At 40.9% G+C, this 19,995-nt stretch overlaps 3 protein-coding genes across 3 annotated transcripts; all 3 read right to left on the reverse strand.

The window, feature by feature from the left end:
- Positions 1 to 777: 777 nt before the first annotated feature.
- On the reverse strand, positions 778 to 1,743 carry LOC141282509 (olfactory receptor 4B13-like). The gene has a single exon (XM_073815572.1). It carries the CDS (start codon positions 1,741 to 1,743, stop codon positions 778 to 780), a length of 966 nt encoding a protein of 321 aa, XP_073671673.1.
- Positions 1,744 to 2,885: 1,142 nt separating this feature from the next.
- Positions 2,886 to 3,869, reverse strand: LOC141282510 (olfactory receptor 1500-like). Its single transcript, XM_073815574.1, has one exon. The coding sequence runs from the start codon at positions 3,867 to 3,869 to the stop codon at positions 2,886 to 2,888; it is 984 nt and encodes a 327-aa protein (XP_073671675.1).
- Positions 3,870 to 14,404: 10,535 nt separating this feature from the next.
- On the reverse strand, positions 14,405 to 16,822 carry LOC135770216 (olfactory receptor 1468-like). Its single transcript, XM_065279951.1, has 2 exons — positions 15,911 to 16,822; positions 14,405 to 14,458 (listed from the first exon to the last, which is right to left on the reverse strand). Exons 1-2 carry the CDS (start codon positions 16,820 to 16,822, stop codon positions 14,405 to 14,407), a joined length of 966 nt encoding a protein of 321 aa, XP_065136023.1.
- Positions 16,823 to 19,995: the final 3,173 nt, after the last annotated feature.

The following is a 19,995-nucleotide window of genomic DNA, read 5'->3' on the forward strand; positions in this document are numbered from 1 at the left end:
ACAAATCAATGGCACTGGCCAACCTGATCTCACGAATTTCCGTGGCATAGTCACGGAATTTTTTGCTCATTTTTCCGTGGCATTCTCACGGATCTCCGCATATTTCCGTGGCCCTGCCACGGACTTTCTTTTCCGTGGCATTCTCACGGATTGGTAACTCAACTGTTTTGTCCTATTTTCTTACCATTGTCGCTTCGGTTTAGGGTTGGATTTACATAAAATGACATCCCTACCCAAACCCAACTCTAACCCCAACGCCAGGCAACAATTGATTAAAGTTTAGAAAATATAAAAGAATACATCAGAAAAAATAGTATAAACCAATACTTAAAGTGACAAACTAATGCAAACACCAAATCTAACCCTAAACCGAAGCGACAATGGTTTGAAAATAGGAAAAAGCAGTTGAGTAACCAATCCGTGAGAATGCCACGGAAAAGAAAGTCCGTGGCAGGGCCACGGAAATATGCGGAGATCCGTGAGAATGCCACGGAAAAATGAGCAAAAAATTCCGTGACTATCCCACGGAACTTTGTGAGATCATGTTGCACTGGCATATTTTAAGATCTGTCACTGCAAGTTATTTTCATTTGTGACAACATGTGTTTAAGTCTAGGACTAGCCTTAAGCCTTGCCTGTGAATCCAGGGGTCAGTATATTTAACATGTAAGGTTAATTGACTAACACATGGCATATCAATCACAAGTGACATTTTATACAATCTGGAAACGTTAGATTTGTTTTAAAAACATTGATAGCAGTTTGGCATAAAGCACTTCATGGCATCTGTAAATGAATGCCCGTTTGTTTATTTTGAAATAGTCTTTTAAAAACCATTTTGACATCTTCTGTTCTCAAACAATAAATAAATGGGTTAATCATTGGTGGCAACAGGCTATACGTCATAATAATAACCAATCGCAAATCAGTACTCAACTTTATGTTAGTATAGCTAGACAAATAATTAAAACATCTGGGTAAGAAAAACAGAGCAATAATGATGAGCTGAGGACTGCAGGTGGAGAAAGTCTTCAGTCTTCCTTGAGCACTCGATATACGCAGAACGGCCACAATGATAGCACAGTAAGAGAAAACAATAATAGCAAGTGAACCCAGCAGCACTATAAGGGCATTGACCAAAGCTGGGAACCCATAAAGAGTTCGGTCGGCGCAAGCCAATGTTGTAATCGAAACATGATCACAGAAACAGTGTACTATGGTGTTTTCTGCACAGTATGGGAGAGGATACGCCCGAATAATCAACATCAGGGAGCCCAAGGAAGCCCAGACCCAAGCTGCACAGCACAGAATGAATACATTTCTGTTTGTCATAATGTTGTAATATCGAAACGGGTGACAAATGGCTACATAGCGATCTATAGCCATTAAAGCCAGAATGTATGAACTGACTGCGCCAAAATAATGCACAAAAAACATTTGAAGAAAGCAACCCAAAAATGAAACAGATCCATCTTCAAACCAATACCTGCTGATTATCTTTGGTAATGCAGTGGTGCTGAAAAGTACATCACACACAGCAAGATTCACAATAAAATAATAAACAGGTTTCTTAAGGGTCTTAGATAATACAAATAATGACATAAATACAGCATTTCCCATCAGTGTACACACATAAACAAAAAACAGGACTGCTGAGACAATGCCGTAGTATCGAGGCTGAAGTCCGGGGAATCCAACAATGATAAAATCCTTTATAAAACTGACGTTTCCAACTGACATCATGAATATCTGTCCTTGTAGAAAGCTTTTATCCTCTGTATGTACAAAAGAAATTATTTAATATAAGCACATCACAACTGGAAACCTATGAATTACATTTTATTGTAACGTCTCATAATATTAATATAGTAATAAATAATGCTCTGTAAAGACCTGGCACAAGTGTACTTGACTCGGTTCTGGGTCTTAAAAATGAGATGTGCTGGTTCTCAGTTTCTTTATGTCTGTTATATAAATAGTAAAGTGCATGACCTGAGCTGACATAGAAACATGGCATAGCTCATGCATGTCCTTCAGGGACAATGGAAACAGTAGCATGTTGTTTTATGCAACTTTTTAAGGAGTACCCACTATATTTACTATATTAAAGTGTAGTAATGCTATAGAAGTCAATGGGGCTTCTAATCAGTTTGGTTACCAACATTCTTCAAAATATCTTATTTTGTTTTATCAGAATAAAGACATTTACAAGTTTACTCATCTTCTTTTTATACCCGAGTGTTTTTATTTTCGTAATGAAACACAAAATGTGGAAGATTTTCACGTAGGCTTGGCAGGCACCAAAAAGTACAAAAAAAAACAAGGCCTAAGTGAACACACAGTTTATAGGGCATGTAATGGAACTATTGGCCTATTTTAATGCTGGTAAACAAAGGCATGCTACAGTACAGCAGTGGTTCCCAAATACACTCAGTTTGATCAAGGACTTATTACGGTATCAGTGAAACACTTTACATTTTATTTTATTACACTCTAAAACCCATGTTTGGGTAAATGTTGGACAGAACCAAATGTTGGGTTAATAAACTTGAAACAACCCAGCATAGGTTTATATAAAATCCAAAACCTTCAGAAGTTAATTCATGTATATTTATTTAGGAAAAATATAGTTTAAATAAAAAAAAATTACCTTATGTTACAGGACATGTACAATAACTACACCAAGAAACTTTTTTCCAAATCTCTAGTTCCATCTTAAAATACCAAAACATTAAATGTTAACAGCAGGAAAATAAATTACAATTGAAAAGCAAGACATATCCTCACTGATGTCATATCATAACAATTTTATGAACAAAATTAATGTTATCTCTTTACTGCAGTGCGTCACGTATGATTATTTATTAAAAAGAATACTATCATGATTATTTGCATACAGTAGATACATTGACTTTTGCATCATTAAGTCGAGGACATAATGTCTCTACTCTTTTAAGCAAGATTTCCTTTATATTATTATTCCTTAAACAGTAAATAAGGGGATTAATCATGGGTGGAATAAAGCTGTACATCAAAATGATGGCTATCCGCACATCTGTGCTGAAGTTAAAACTAATATTACCAGACAAATAATTGAAACACCTAGGTAGAAAATAAAGAGCGATAATGATGAGCTGAGGACTGCAGGTGGAGAAAGTCTTTAATCTTTCTTGAGCGCTCGATATACGCAAAACTGCCACAATGATGGCACCATAGGAGAAAACAATGAAAGACAAAGGTCCAAGCAACACAACCATTGCAAATGCAAAAGCTGGATTGCTGTACAGTGCTCTGTTAGTGCATGCGAGTGATGTGATAGAAATGTGATCACAGTAGCAATGAATGATACGATTGTCTGCACAGTACTGGAGAGGATAGGCCCTTATTGTCATGATTAAAGGAAATATGCTTGCTAGGACCCATGCAAGGAGACAAAGTCCAAAAATTCTTGACCCCGTGACTAAATTTGAATACCTTAATGGGTTACAGATTGCTAAATACCTATCAAAGGCCATTATTCCAAGGACAAAAGAAGTAAGGGAACCAAAATAATGCACAAAAAACATTTGTATGAAGCAGTTAGTGAATGAAATAGAACCATTTTGGGACCAATACCTGGCAATAATTTTTGGTAAGGTAGTGGTGCTAAACAATATATCGCTGAAGACCAGGTTCAAGATTATATAATACATAGGTTTATGAAGGCATTTTTCTACAGTAAAAAGTGCAAGAAATATTCCATTACCCACTAAAATACACACATAGACAGAGAGCAGAAGTGCAGCCACTATATCATAGTAACTTGAATAAAGCCCAGGAAAACCAACAATAAAGAAGTCCTTGATAAAGGTGTTGTTTTCAGATGTCATGATAGCCTAATAAGAAAGATTACAGAGCTTGATTAACATGGACAGAGATACACATTGGCATAAAAATATAATCATTTCTGATTATATAACACCTTTATAGAATGTTTAGTAGTAAAAGTAGTGAGGTAGAATTTTAGGCAATATTTGTTAACATTATTATGTTTATAGAATGAAGAAAATGAATGATTATCATCACAAATGATTGATTTAAGAGTTTTGAATAATGTATTCAGCTGATACAATCATAATGCAATAGCAATTTAACTCACAATTTTACGCACAACATACTGTATGTCTTCCTGTGCAGTTTACTTACACTGTCCAAAATGTAGCAGTCAAAAATATATAAGGAAGAGAAATGCAACGATTTTTCTTTATATAAAGCGAGGAATTCTGTGGTTGGTTGATGAAACTGACCATATACCTCATGCATTATTTTATACTAACCAATGCCCTTTGCCAAAGTCTCTTTAGGGAAGTCATGCCAGTACTTTGTAACGCCTCTGGGCAGATATTTTGCCAGATTGTCCATATTGAACAGGCATTGTCCCCTATTTATAGTAATAACAGCTCAATCTTGTTATATTCAATATTTTTGCCTTTTCTTGACACTGTTCACTGAAATCAATGCACTATAATTGGTGGGGATCACTTCGTTATTATGAGTTTGGCTTCGTTCATTTTTGTTTTTTAGAAGAGAGAAAGGTCATGCCGTGACATTTAAAGATCTGTCACTGCAAGTTATTTTCATTTGAGACAAATATGCGTTTTAGATTAGGACTAGCCTTAAGCCTTGCCTGTGAAACAAGGGGTCAGTATATTTAACATGTAAGGTTAATTGACTAACACACAGCATATCAATCACAAGTGACATTTTATACAATCTGGAAACGTAAGAATTGTTTTAATAACATTGATAGCAGTTTGGCATAGAGCACTTCATGGCATCTGTAAATTAATGCCCATTAGTTTATTTTGAAATAGTCTTTTAAAAATCGTTTTGACATCTTCTGTTCTCACAAATAAAAAAGTGGGTTAATGATCGGGTTAATGATCGCAAATCAGTACTGAACTTTATGTTAATATTGCTAGACAAATAATTAAAACATCTGGGTAGGAAAAACAGAGCAATAATGATGAGCTGAGGACTGCAGGTGCAGAAAGTCTTCAGTCTTCCTTGGGCGCTCGATATACGCAGAACGGCCACAATGACAGCACAGTAAGAGAAAACAGTAATAGCAAGTGAACCCAACAGCACTATAAGGGCATTGACCAAAGCTGGGAACCCATAAAGAGTTCGGTCGGCGCAAGCCAGTGTTGTAATCGAAACATGATCCCAGAAACAGTGTAATATGGTGTTTTCTGCACAGTATGGGAGAGGAGATGTGTGACTTAATACAGGCGGAATGAAAAGTGGCGGAAATAGTTCCGCCTGGACCAATTTCAGTAAACACCTGACCGATTCCGGTTGACTCCGGGCAAAGAAATCGGGAATAATAGCGATCAAGTGTGTAAGGCGAATGTGGCGATCAGCGATTGGGCTTTCAAGGGAAGAGGAGGCCCATAAATAGGGCTGCAAGAAAACCGGAAGGGGTGAAGTTTGTTCCGGTGTTCGCTGGCAGTGAGGTGCAAGCTACTGTTGTGTTGAAGGAGACTTTCTGTGTGGATTTATAGGCTGGGCGAAGAAAATACGAAGATTTGGGCTAAAAACGAACAGAGAACAGAGAATAAGTGCCAGATCATCCATTTCTGCAGTGCTGTTCGTGATCCCGTTGTGTGTTTTGAAGGAACCTCATATGTTGAGAGGACATAGAAAGCGGATCTAAGGAGAGAAAGCGGAGATGGAGGAAAGGAAAGTATTCTGTTGGATGATGCTTCGGATGACTGGGACATCTGTCATGAAGAGTGAGGTATTGTTCAGTTAAAGGAACAGTGGGACACGTTGGAACTCCCTCTGTTATTGTATTGTCATCCTTGTTTCTGATTATACCATCGTCCAAGTTCATCCCTGTGTAACAGCATTAAGTGTTTACTCACCACCCAGTCTGTTCTGAGGCCCTGTTGTTGTGGGAGCTAGCGGAGGAGAAGGAGGAGTCCTAGGATCGTGGTCTCTGCGCTTTTATGTGCTGACCTTCTGCCCCTGTTGTCCGACTACTCAGGACTCCGAACCCGGGCCGAAGCCGTGACACTGACCTTAATTCACTGTGAGTGTGAGGTTTGTGGTGGGTGATTTTATTGAAGTGCGTACACGTGGAAAATTATAGTGCTCTCATTAGTGTCTGTCAGTGGTCATATCCTAGGCCGAGGAAAGATACCTGCATATGCAGAGCCGAGTGGTGGTGTTGGACAGCTGTTTTCATACACGCACACGATTGAAGGACCAGTTCAACCTTCCTCCCTGTCTGTGGGTGGCGCTATGGCTGTATAAAGTAAGGACTGATTCGATTAGTGTGTCTGGTGTCTAAAGAGAGAGAGAGTTTGTGTTTACCTGTTGTGCTGGAAAATCCATTGGCTGTCGTTGTGCATAACTATTCACCTGTTGAGTGCTACCAGATGCCAGCTTGTGCTTAAACGCCCCGTCCCGCTGCCTGCAGCGAAGGAGATCAGAAGCAGTTGGTCTGTCTCCCAGCAGCAAGTTGCACAATAAGGACCCCCAGGTCTACCTATGCACCACTTTGTCCCTGCTTCATTGCCACTGCCTTTGGGCTCGCCCGAAAAACTGAAGCACAGCTGCCCTGTGTTCCCCTCTGTTCCTCCTGCCGGTGTAAAAAGGTGTCGTATGTCCAGTTGTATGTCCATTGGAGTTTATTATAGTGAGTGAAATTGTGTGATCTCTGTTACCAGCCTATAGGTCCTGAGCTAAGGGCTCGTATTGACGTGGGACTGTTTCCACTGAGTATTGAGAAGCGAAACCGCCGGGAGTTCTTCGTAAGCCTACCTGCAAGTGGAAGATCCCGATTTGGTTGTGTACACACACGTCTCCTCCACCAGTCTGCATCTCAAGGGCTAAGTCCTGTTTAGGTGCCCACCTACTTGCCCACAAGTGAAACTTATCCGAATACTCATCTGTAAAACCTCCTGTTCGCCCAAAGCTAAAAGCCCAGTGTACCCGCCTGTACGCCCAGAGTTAAAGCCCAGTGTATTCACCTGTATGCCAAAAGCCCTATGTACTTACCTGTATGCCTCCGGTCTGCCTAAAGTTATAGGCCCTGTGCACTTGTCTGTCTGCCCGACGTTAAAGGCCTCGTGCACTCACTTGTACGCCCAAAGCTACCAGCCCAGGTACTTACCTGTATGCCCAAAGTTAAAGGCCCCTATACTCACCTGTATGCCCAGAGCTAAAGCCCAGTGTATTCACCTGTATGCCCAAAGCCAAAATCCCTATGCACTTACCTGTATGCCTCCGGTCTGCCCAAAGTTAAAAGCTTGTATACTCACCTGTACAGCCAAAGTTAAAGGCCCAGTGTACTAACCTGTACGCCGAAAGCTACAAGCCCAGTATACTCACCCGTACGTCCAGAGCTAAAGGCCCCGTGTACTCACCTGTATGCCCAGAGTTAAAGGCCCCGTGCACTAACCTGTATGCCCAGAGTTAAAGGCCCCGTGCACTCACCTGTATGCCCAGAGTTAAAGAGCCCTGTGTATTTACCGGTCTGTCCAAAGCTAAAAGCCCAGAGTACCCACCTGTATGCTTCTTGTCTGTTTAACAATAAGAGCTGGGATACGTACCTGCATACTCACCTGGATGCCTGTTGTACACCTAACGTGGAGAACTCCGTGTATACCTGTATACCCCCTGAATGCCCTACAGCTAAGAGTTGTTGTAAATGAGCATATAATGAGATGAGTGCCATGTACATTTGACACGTTTATTATCTTCTTACTTCCCTTACCTGGGTACCTGATGACCTTTATTCTTCTCTCTCTCGCGCGCACGCTCTCTCTCTCTCTTGCTCTCTCTCTCTTGCTCTCTCTCTCGCTCTCTCTCTCTCTCTCTCTCTCTCTCTCTGCAATGTCTAATGACCTGCGCATTCTCGAGGACGTTTTGAAGTTGTGTTTGACTTGACGCAAAGCTGCTAGACCTCGGAAGATAATGCGCATGGTATTAAAAACGCGTCATGCAATTTCGTACTTAAGAGCATGAATCCTACCTTTCATAGAAATAAAACACTCGCTTCACGTCAGTGGAAAGTGTTCGCTTGAATATGACCAGAGGTTTCTTTCATAAGATTTGAACTGAGGCGGGTCTGCATAAGTTCGCGCCTGTCTCGTCCGTCTCCATGGTTCTTTTTGCGCGTTCCCCGGGCCCCGCCCATTTACATCCGTTGCGCGTCTTTATCACCTTGCTTTTTAAAATATTTTTTTACTCTGTAACGGATATGATTTAAAATGTAGCGAAGTACAATACTTTACACAAAACATACTTAAGTAAAAGTAAAAGTACATATTTTAAAAACTACTCAAAAAAGTAAAAATACACAAAAAAACTACTCAATTACAGTAACGTGAGTAAATGTAATTCGTTACTTTCCACCTCTGTCAGGGACAATGGAAACAGTAGTATGTTGTTTTATGCAACTTTTTAAAGGGTACCCACTATATTTACTATAGTAATGTCATGACTGCTGGGTGATCGATGGCTGTGTGATCTGTGTGTGTGTGTGTTGTTTACCTGTGGTGCCGGTTCCTCGTGTGTTCACTAACTCCACCCCCTTGTTTCGGTAATTGTTCACCGGTGGTGTCTCGTTTACCTTTTCCTTTATATTGCACGTAGTCCTGTCTTTCGTTGCGCGCTCATTGTTTTATCACAGTCCTGCTGCCCTGCCTTGTCTTGTCAGTCGCTCTCTGTCTCTTCCTCTTGTTACCCCCAGGTTTGGTTTTCGGCGTTCGGGGACTCGTCTTCGCCCGGACCGCTCGCTTGTGGATTACTCATTAACTTTGTTTGTCTCTCGGAACAGCTGGTTCGCTTCGTTTCTAGGCGGTATACCAGCTGTCTCTGTTTCTCATCGGTTTGCATCATCGCCCGTGAGTGGAGTACACCTTTTACCATTGTGGATTACATTGATTTTAATGACTGTTGTTTCTCGGAACCGCTGGTTCGCTTCGTTTTTAGGCGGTGACCAGTGGTTTCCGGGTGGCTTCATCTACATCAGGATTTCACAGTGGATTACCCGTCTGAGAATTTGGATTTACCACCTTCCATCTCCGCCTGTCATCCACCTTCAGGGTGGCGTGTCTCATCCTTCTGTTGGGTGTGGTGACTGTGCTGGTGTTCTCGACGGAGTGCGTGGGTGGCTCTCTCTCTCCCTTCAGATCTGTACTGGACTATCGTGTAGCGCCGACTCACTCTCTCCTACTGTGGGAGTGCTTCATTCCCACAATAGTGTTATCATCCAGAGTGAGTCAACGGGCGTGTGCCGTGTGTGGATCTACCAGTGACTTTGCTCTCCAGATCTCTCATTCTATTTTTCTAAATAAATATTGTTAACTTGCACTTGACTCTGAAGTTTTTCCTGACAGATGAGCGCGCCACTAATGGAGTCAGCAAGTTTAGAGAGACTGGAGGTGCAGGCCGCCCTTCACCAGCAGGGGGCGGCCATCGATCAACATTTATCATTATTGTCTGCTGCTGCCAGGGATTTCAGTATCTTGTCTGAGCAATGTAAGGAGCTCAGTAATCGCTTGGACCAAGTGACTCCTCACTATGAAGCTCCAGCCTCATCCGGAGGAGCCGTTTCGATTGAACGGGAGCCACACACGGCAACACCCCCCACCTACAATGGCGACCCCAACACCTGCAGATCCTTTTTGCAACAGTGCTCTCTCGTCTTTGCGCTCTAACCCCGTCGATTTTCTTCATCCACTTCCAAGGTGGGATCAGTGTGCCGATGCAGTTTTTAAAAAGGGCCAACAACGGTTATATTTTCTTAGGAAACTTAATTATTTTAATGTTGATAAAATAATTTTGACTCTATTTTATAAGTCTTTTATCGAGAGTATTCTATCGTATTGTATTGTATGTTGGTATGGATATTCTAAAATTACACATAGGAACAAATTGGGGAGGATTGTTAAAGCATGTGGAAAAATTATAGGTAAGCAACAGGTAGATCTGTACCAACTATATCTAACTAGATTGGTACAGAAGGCAGATAAGGTGAGCATGGACATATCCCATCCACTTTTCGTGGAATTTAAGCTGCTTCCTTCTGGTCGCAGATATAGATACCCCAATGTTAGAACTAACCGAGCAAAACACTCATTTATTCCTATGGCAATAACCCAATTAAATAAGGTGTAGGGGGCTGTACGATGAATTTTTTAATGCTTATTTTATTTATATATGACCCTGTGCAATATACTTTTTTTTTTATTTTTTTTTTATTGTACTTATTTATTGATGGGTTGGATAAATAGCCCTGTAGATGTCTGTTTAAATGTTTGGTTGTGGATTTGTGTTGTCATGCCTGTACTGTACAACAAATTGCCCTTCGGGGACATTAAAGTTTTCTAACTAACTAAGGTGGCCTATGTTCTAACGTTACTCACGGGAAGAGCGAGAGACTGGGGTATGGCCGCCTGGGGGGCTAAAGCTCCTTTTACATTTTCATTCGAGGCTCTTGAGGAGGAGATGTTAAAATTGTTTGACCGGTCACTCAAGGGAGACATGGCAGCGGCTGAGTTGGTGAGATTACGGCAACGTAATGACTCCGTTACTGACTTTCTATAAGATTTAAGACTCTCGCTATTTGTTGCAACTGGAACGACGCGGCATTAAGAGCGCAATTTCTCGAGGGTCTCACACCGGGCATTCAAGACGAGATTGCACTGAGGGAGCCACCCACGTCACTGGAAGCTGCCATCGATCTGGCTCTGAGGGTTGAGTCTCGCCATCGGCAGAGAGATCTGCGTCGCTCATTTCGCCATCTGATGTCGGAACCAGGGGAGACCGCTTCAGAGACGCCCTCCGAGGAGCCTGTGCAGCTGGGCAAGTTTCGTATCTCTGCTGGTGAGAGAAATCATCGTCTGTCTAATGGCCTCTGCTTATATTGTGGCAAGCCGGGGCACCTGGCGGCCACATGTCCGGTAAAAAGCTCACGCCCACCGATGAACTTGGGAGTCTCGGTGGGCGCATCGTCATTTAAGTCTCCCGTAAGCAGCACAACACTTCCTGTCATTATTAATTCCTTCCATTCACAGGCGTTGCTGGATTCCGGTGCGGAGGCGTGTCTTTTGGATGCTGGGTTGGCCAAGTCCTGGGGTATCCCATTCATCCCTCTCTCCTCTCCTTTGTCTGCCTGGACATTGAAGGGCCAGCATATGGCTGTGATCACGCACCGCACACCCCCTGTGAGTTTGTTTGTTTCTGGCAATCATCGTGAGGAAATTGAGTTTTACATCTTAGAGGATTCACAATCACCAGTCATTTTAGGTCATGACTGGTTATCCAAACATAATCCTCACGTTGATTGGCAGAACAATGTTGTGTTATCTTGGAAGTCTAAGTGTTATGTTTCTTGTCTTGGTCCTGCTCCTTCTCTTGTTTCTTGTTCTGTCTCGCAGGTTCCGGCTGTCGATCTCTCAGGGGTCCCGGCGGAGTACTCGGATCTGTATCAGGTTTTCAGTAAGTCCCGGGCCACTTCTCTGCCTCCTCATCGGTCGTATGATTGCGAGATCAAACTACTTCCCAACACTTCTCCGCCTAAGGGTCGTATATTTTCCCTAGCTAAACCTGAAAGAGAGGCTATGGATAAATACATTAATGACGCTCTTAAAGCCGGTCTCATTCGCCGCTCCTCGTCTCCAGCTGGTGCTGGATTTTTCTTTGTAAAGAAGAAAGACGGGTCTCTTCGTCTGAGCATTGATTATCGAGGGCTGAATGACATTACTGTTAAGAATAAGTACCCCTTGCCATTAATGTCATCAGCATTCGAGTTATTACAGGGAGCGCGCGTATTTACCAAGCTAGATCTGCGCAACGCTTATCACTTGGTACGTATTAAAGAGGGCGATGAGTGGAAGACAGCCTTTAATACACCCTCGGGACACTGGGAATATTCCGTTCTGCCGTTCGGTCTTTGTAACGCTCCAGCTGTCTTCCAGACCATGGTCAATGAAGTGCTGGGTGACATGATTAACAGATTTGTCTTTGTGTATCTCGATGACATTCTCATCTTTTCTCCCTCCATGCAGATACACACTCAGCACGTTCGCATGGTTTTACAACGGCTTTTAGAGAATCAACTATTCGTTAAGGCGGAGAAGTGCGAGTTCCACAGGAAGTCGGTTTCGTTTCTGGGTTTTGTTATTGCCGAGGGAGAAATTCGTCCTGATCCCGCTAAGGTTAAGACGGCTGCCGATTGGCCAGTACCCGACACTCGGAAGGAGCTTCAGCGATTTCTGGGGTTCGCCAATTTGTATCGGCGTTTCATCAGAAATTTTGGTCAGATCGCTAAGCCTCTTACTGCTCTCACTTCACTTAACGTATGTTTCCGTTGGAATAGAGAGGCTCAGGAGGCCTTTGATGTGTTAAAGTCCCGGTTCATCTCTGCGCCTGTCCTCTCTATCCCCGATCCGGCTAAACAATTTATAATGGAAGTAGATGCTTCTGATGTCGGGGTAGGCGCCGTTTTATCACAGCGATCGTCTATTGATGGGAAAGTACATCCGTGTGCTTTTTTCTCTCACCGGTTAAACCCAGCAGAACGTAATTACGACATAGGGAATCGGGAGCTGTTGGCGGTTAGACTCGCTTTGGGTGAATGGCGTCACTGGTTGGAGGGAACCTCGGAGCCCTTTCTGGTCTGGACGGATCATAAAAATCTTGAATATATCCGTTCGGCCAGAAGACTAACATCTAGGCAGGTGATGTTAGTGCCCTCCCGCCCCTGGTCTCATATAGCCCTTGATTTTGTCACTGGCTTACCGGCATCTAATGGTAACACTGTTGTTCTAACTGTGGTGGATCGTTTTTCGAAGGCGGTTCATTTCATTCCCCTGCCCAAGCTACCTTCTGCAAAAGAGATGGCTCAGGTTTTGATTAATCACGTCTTTCTGTTACATGGTATTCCGACTGACGTAGTGTCAGATAGGGGTCCTCAGTTCATCTCTCGTTTTTGGCAGGAGTTTTGTAGACAAATTGGCGCCACGGCCAGCTTGTCTTCTGGTTATCACCCGCAGACCAATGGGCAATGCGAACGGGCTAATCAGGATCTCGGTAGAACGCTCCGCTGTCTGTCGTCACAATATCCGAATTCCTGGTGCGATCAGCTCCCGTGGGTTGAGTATTCTCATAATTCTCTTCCCGTTACGTCTACCAATTTATCCCCGTTTGAACTTTCCATCGGTTATCAACCTCCCCTGTTTCCATCACAGGAGCCCGAGGCAGCGGTTCCGTCTGCGTTAGCTTTTGTACGCAGGTGCAGACGCACCTGGAGGAGAGCTAAGACACTGTTATTATCTAATTCCAGACGAACCAAAGCTGCAGCTGATCGTCATCGGCGACCTCTACCCCGTTACGTTTGTGGTCAAAAGGTATGGCTTTCTACCAAGGATCTGTCTCTCCATGAACCTTCTCGTAAGCTGGCTCCGAGATTCATTGGGCCATACAGTATTTCTAAGGTCATTAATCCGGTGACGATAAAGCTTAAGTTACCCCTTTCTCTTGGTCGGGTTCACCCTGTTTTCCATGTATCCAAGGTTAAACCTGTGATGTTTGCTCGCTATAACCCTCCTGTCTCTGCCCCTAATCCCCCCGCCCCTCGTCTAGTGGATGGTGCCCCTGTCTATACTGTTAAGAGGTTACTAGACTCCCGCTGCAGGGGCAGAGGATTTCAGTATTTAGTGGATTGGGAAGGATACGGTCCGGATGAGAGGAGCTGGGTTCCGGGTCGGGATTTGCTGGATCCTGGGCTGATCGAGGACCTCCGTCGGCGACAGGGTGAGTCTCCCGGTCCGTCTGGTGCCGGTCGTGGAGGGGGGGCTACTGTCATGACTGCTGGGTGATCGATGGCTGTGTGATCTGTGTGTGTGTGTGTTGTTTACCTGTGGTGCCGGTTCCTCGTGTGTTCACTAACTCCGCCCCCTTGTTTCGGTAATTGTTCACCGGTGGTGTCTCGTTTACCTTTTCCTTTATATTGCACGTAGTCCTGTCTTTCGTTGCGCGCTCATTGTTTTATCACAGTCCTGCTGCCCTGCCTTGTCTTGTCAGTCGCTCTCTGTCTCTTCCTCTTGTTACCCCCAGGTTTGGTTTTCGGCGTTCGGGGACTCGTCTTCGCCCGGACCGCTCGCTTGTGGATTACTGGAACTCATTAACTTTGTTTGTCTCTCGGAACAGCTGGTTCGCTTCGTTTCTAGGCGGTATACCAGCTGTCTCTGTTTCTCATCAGTTTGCATCATCGCCCGTGAGTGGAGTACACCTTTTACCATTGTGGATTACATTGACTTTAATGACTGTTGTTTCTCGGAACCGCTGGTTCGCTTCGTTTTTAGGCGGTGACCAGTGGTTTCCGGGTGGCTTCATCTACATCAGGATTTCACAGTGGATTACCCGTCTGAGAATTTGGATTTACCACCTTCCATCTCCGCCTGTCATCCACCTTCAGGGTGGCGTGTCTCATCCTTCTGTTGCGTGTGGTGACTGTGCTGGTGTTCTTGACGGAGTGCGTGGGTGGCTCTCTCTCTCCCTTCGGATCTGTACTGGACTATCGTGTAGCGCCGACTCACTCTCTCCTACTGTGGGAGTGCTTCATTCCCACAGTAGTGTTATCATCCAGAGTGAGTCAACGGGCGTGTGCCGTGTGTGGATCTACCAGTGACTTTGCTCTCCAGATCTCTCATTCTATTTTTCTAAATAAATATTGTTAACTTGCACTAGACTCTGAAGTTTTTCCTGACAAGTAAAGTGTAGTAATGCACCTTTATGCACTATGCATGACACATAACGTAGGGCTCTATAGGTTAAAATGAGTATTACTGTACATGTTGGGATTTTTTTGAAGTAATGAACATATATTTGTTTTATTAATGGATTTTAGTTGTAGAGGGCAAATCCATTAACAATTTCAGGATTTAATGTGAATGTCAAAAATATCTCTTTAAAGGGATATGTTTACCCCAAAATTAAAATTCTGTCTTCATTTACTCACCCTCATGTTTATGTTCTGAGGAACACATAGGAAGGACATTTAAGGAATGTTTGTAACCAAACTGATCAGAAGCCAATAGTAAGAATAAAGAATACTATAGAAGTCAATGGGGCTTCTAATCGGTTTGGTTACCAACATTCTTCAAAATATCTTACTTTGTTTTTATCAGAATAAAGACATTTACAAGTTTACTCATCTCCGTTTTATACCCGAGTGCTTTTATTTTGTTAATGAAACACAAAAATGTGGAAGATTTTCACGTAGGCTTGGCAGGCACCAAAAAGTACCAAAATAACCAAGGCCTAAGTGTAACACACAGTTTATAGGGCATGTAATGGAACTATTGGCCTATCTCAATGCTGGTAAACAAAGGCATGCTACAGTACAGCAGTGGTTCCCAAATACAGTCAGTGTGATCAAGGACTTGTTACGGTATCAGTAAAACACTTTACATTTTATTTTATTACACTCTAAAACCCATGTTTGGGTAAATGTTGGACAGAACCAAATGTTGGGTTAATAAACGTCAGAAGTAAATACATGTACATTTATTTAGGAAAAATATAGTTTAAATAAAACAAATTACCTTATGTTACAGGACATGTACAATAACTACACCAAAAAACTTTTTTTCCAAATCTCTAGTTCCATCTTAAAATAGCAAAAGATTAAAGATTAATAGCAGGAAAATAAATTACAATTGAAAAGCAAGACATATCCTCACTGATGTCATATCATAACAATTTTATGAACAAAATTAATGTCATCTTTTTAATGCAGTGCGTCACGTATGATTACTTATTAAAAAGAATACTATCATGATTATTTGCATACAGTAGATACATTGACTTTTGCATCATTAAGTCGAGGACATAATGTCTCTACTCTTTTAATCAAGATTTCCTTTATATTATTGTTCCTTAAACAGTAAATAAGGGGATTAATCATGGGTGGAATAAAGCTGTACATCAAAATGATGGCTATCCGCACATCTGTGCTGAAGTTAAAACTAATATTACCAGACAAATAATTGAAACACCTAGGTAAAAAATAAAGAGCGATAATGATGAGCTGAGGACTGCAGGTGGAGAAAGTCTTCAGTCTTCCTTGAGCGCTTGATATACGCAAAACTGCCACAATGATGGCACCATAGGAGAAAACAATGAAAGACAAAGGTCCAAGCAACACAACCATTGCAAATGCAAAAGCTGGAATGCTGTAAAGTGCTCTGTTAGTGCATGCGAGTGATGTGATAGAAACGTGATCACAGTAGCAATGAATGATACGATTGTCTGCACAGTACTGGAGAGGATAGGCCCTTATTGTCATGATTAAAGGAAATATGCTTGCTAGGACCCATGCAAGGAGACAAAGTCCAAATATTCTTGACCCTGTGACTAAATTTGAATACCTTAGTGGGTTACAGATTGCTAAATACCTATCAAAGGCCATTATTCCAAGGACAAAAGAAGTAAGGGAACCAAAATAATGCACAAAAAACATTTGTATGAAGCAGTTAGTGAATGAAATAGAACCATTTTGGGACCAATACCTGGCAATAATTTTTGGTAAGGTAGTGGTGCTAAACAATATATCGCTGAAGACCAGGTTCAAGATTATATAATACATAGGTTTATGAAGGCATTTTTCTACAGTAAAAAGTGCAAGAAATATTCCATTACCCACTAAAATACACACATAGACAGAGAGCAGAAGTGCAGCCACTATATCATAGTAACTTGAATAAAGCCCAGGAAAACCAACAATTAAGAAGTCCTTGATAAAGGTGTTGTTTTCAGATGTCATGATAGCCTGATAAGAAAGATTACAGAGCTTGATTAACATGGACAGAGAAACACATTGGCATAAAAATATCATCATTTCTGATTATATAACACCTATAGAATGTTTAGTAGTAAAAGTAGTGAGGTAGAATTTTAAGCAATATATGTTAACATTATTGTTTATAGAATGAAGAAAATGAATGATTATCATCACAAATGATTGATTTAACAGTTTTGAATAATGTATTCAGCTGATACAATCATAATGCAATAGCAATTTAACTCACAATTTTACTTACAACATACTGTATGTCTTCCTGTGCAGTTTACTTACACTGTCCAAAATGTAGCAGTCAAAAATATATAAGAGAAATGCAACGATTTTTCTTTATATAAAGCGAGGAATTCTGTGGTTGGTTGTTGAAACTGACCATGCATAACTCATGCATTATTTTATACTAACCAATGCCCTTTGCCAAAGTCTCTTTAGGGAAGTCATGCCAGTACTTTGTAACGCCTCTGGGCAGATATTTTGCCAGATTGTCCATTTTGAACAGGCATTGTCCCCTATTTATAGTAATAAGAGCCTAATCTTGTTATATTCAATATTTTTGCCTTTTTTTTACTTTCAGTGACACTGTCCAGTGAAATCAATGCACTACTTGTACAAGTTTCTTGTACAAATGCAGAAGTCACAGTACAATATTTTTATCTTATTTTTAGGATGGCCACTTAATTAAAACAATACATCCTGTTTGTGATGTTAACAGGCTTTAAGGTGGCTTTTTTATGACAGATCTTTGATTTGTTGAAGTTCCTTCTATTATATTTTATACTCAACTCCTGAATAATAAAGCAGTTGTATGCATCCTGCAGAAGTCCATCGCTGTCCGGTGTTAGTCTAATTCATAGATGAGTTTTTAAAGATGTTTAACACCAATACAATGTTTAAAGTGGACTATCGAAACAAAGTGTTACCAATATTTAATAGACTTACACATGCTAATTTGCTAAACAGTATACTAACAATATTAAATGTGCATTTTCTGTAAAACAGTCTTCAATCAATGTGCACTGTGAAAACGCTATACAAATACAAATAGCACAACATTTTGTGGCATTATCCTCAAATGTTTAAACTACTTAGGCCTATTGTTATTGACAAAATATTGTATTTTCTTATGGAAATCTAGCATGTTGGTGAAACAATGACACAACAGTTATTCAAACTTTTAATAAAAACATGTGTTGTGCGTGTTCCCTGCTCTCTTATGCATGAAACAGTATTTGAAGTCAGTATAGTTGTTTATTCAAACAGTGCTGATATATTGTTTGTTGAAATAAGCTGTATTTTTTGTCATGCTTTAGATTAGATTTTCTCATTTTAAAACTGAAAATTAAAATAAAAAAAGAATAGTATATTTACATAACATAAAATATACTGTGTAGTTCATTTGAGGTTACATTAAGTTTTACAGTTCTTCCTTTAGTTCTTTTTTTTGTAACATGCATAAAGGTAATTGTAATATTTGTATTTCTTGTAGAGTCTCAGTTTTATCACTTATCTTAATAATTTATCCACTGGGACTATTTGGATGTCTCAAGAGCAATTACACCCTTAAATGGATTAATGATGAGCCAGTACTTTAGCTCAATTTATCGTTGTTACTATTCCCAAGATCTTTAGCAAACATATATCAACTCCAGCCCATGCATTCTCACTAAATGCGTACAAATAACACGCAGTGTGATTATCGTGCAATACATACGCCAAATTCCAATTTTGCGTGCATATAATACCCAGTCCTTCCCGTTCACTTATATGACACATCTTTTTTGTGGCGTTTTATTTATTGGTTTCTCATTTGTTTTCTGATTTTTTTTACTATTGTCGGTTGGGTTTGGGGTTAAAGCACATTTTTGTAACATCCTAACCCAAACCCTATTTCTAACCCCAACTCCAAGCAAACATGGTTTAAAAATAGACAAAACATGAAGAAACCTATATATTAAATAACATCCTAAAGCAAAACCCAAATCTAACCCAAAACCGAAGCGACGATGGTTAAAAAAACAGAAAACAAATGAGAAACCAATAAATAAAGTGACACGAAAAGATGTGCCGTAAGTGAACAGGAAGGACTGCATATCATATGAATGCAAAATTGGAATTTGGCGTATGTATTGGACGATAATCACACTGCTTGTTATTTGTACACATTTCATACACAACCTAAAATATAAATACTGTTTAATTGACTTCAAAGTTGACAGTGCCATGATAATATCATACTGTATAGCCTCCTAAGTTGAACCAGTTCAACTTCTATTGCAGGTTTTGGAGGAATAGGCCTCTGTTTGTCTGTCTGTCTGTATGTCTATCATGTGTTATCCCTATTGTTCTCTTATCTTAATTAAGCACTAATGAGATCTCTCTAGACTAAACTGCGTACATGCTAGTTGAAATAGACATGAATGGTGTCCATCATAACAACTATCAGCAACATGTAAACAGTGTCATTAAAAACAAGTCTCTTTTCTCCAGGGTGTTAATTTGCTGCCTGTTTGCTACTTTGTTATTCTTTATCCCTGAAGAGGCCTGATCAGTCAATCAACAACAGTATTTCACAGTCACTGAGGACTTTAGTAACACAAACCATATCTGATTGCATTCTGTTGATTATTTGTGCCATTTAATGAATGTATTAACTTAAAACTATTTGTTTTTCTCCAAAACATTTAAATAAGCTGTACCTAAAGAGTGCATATTAGTACATCAAAGGTACATATAGATACCTAAATGGACCCTTTTAAAGGGTACTGTCCCAGCGACAGCTTTCATACCTTTATTTCTGATGGGGTGGTTTCCCGGACAGGGATTAGCTTAAACCAGGACTAGGCCTTAGTTTAATTAGGAAATATAACTAGTTTTAACAAATATGCCTTCCTAAAAACATTACTTGTGTGCATTTTTAAGCGAAACAAAGGGCACTGATGTATTTTAAGATATGACAGTGCAAGTTGATTAGAGTTTGGACAGCTCTTTCATTTATTTTAATCTAGTCTAATGCCTGTCTGGGAAACCACCCCATAGTGTTTAAAACATACAGAACATACATTGTCCCTGTGGCTGAAATGGTTACAATGTTGAGTTAAAACAAAGGTTGTGGGTTTGATCCCAGGGAAGACACATAA

This window comes from Paramisgurnus dabryanus, chromosome 8, assembly GCF_030506205.2.
Source record: "Paramisgurnus dabryanus chromosome 8, PD_genome_1.1, whole genome shotgun sequence".
NCBI lineage: Eukaryota > Metazoa > Chordata > Actinopteri > Cypriniformes > Cobitidae > Paramisgurnus > Paramisgurnus dabryanus.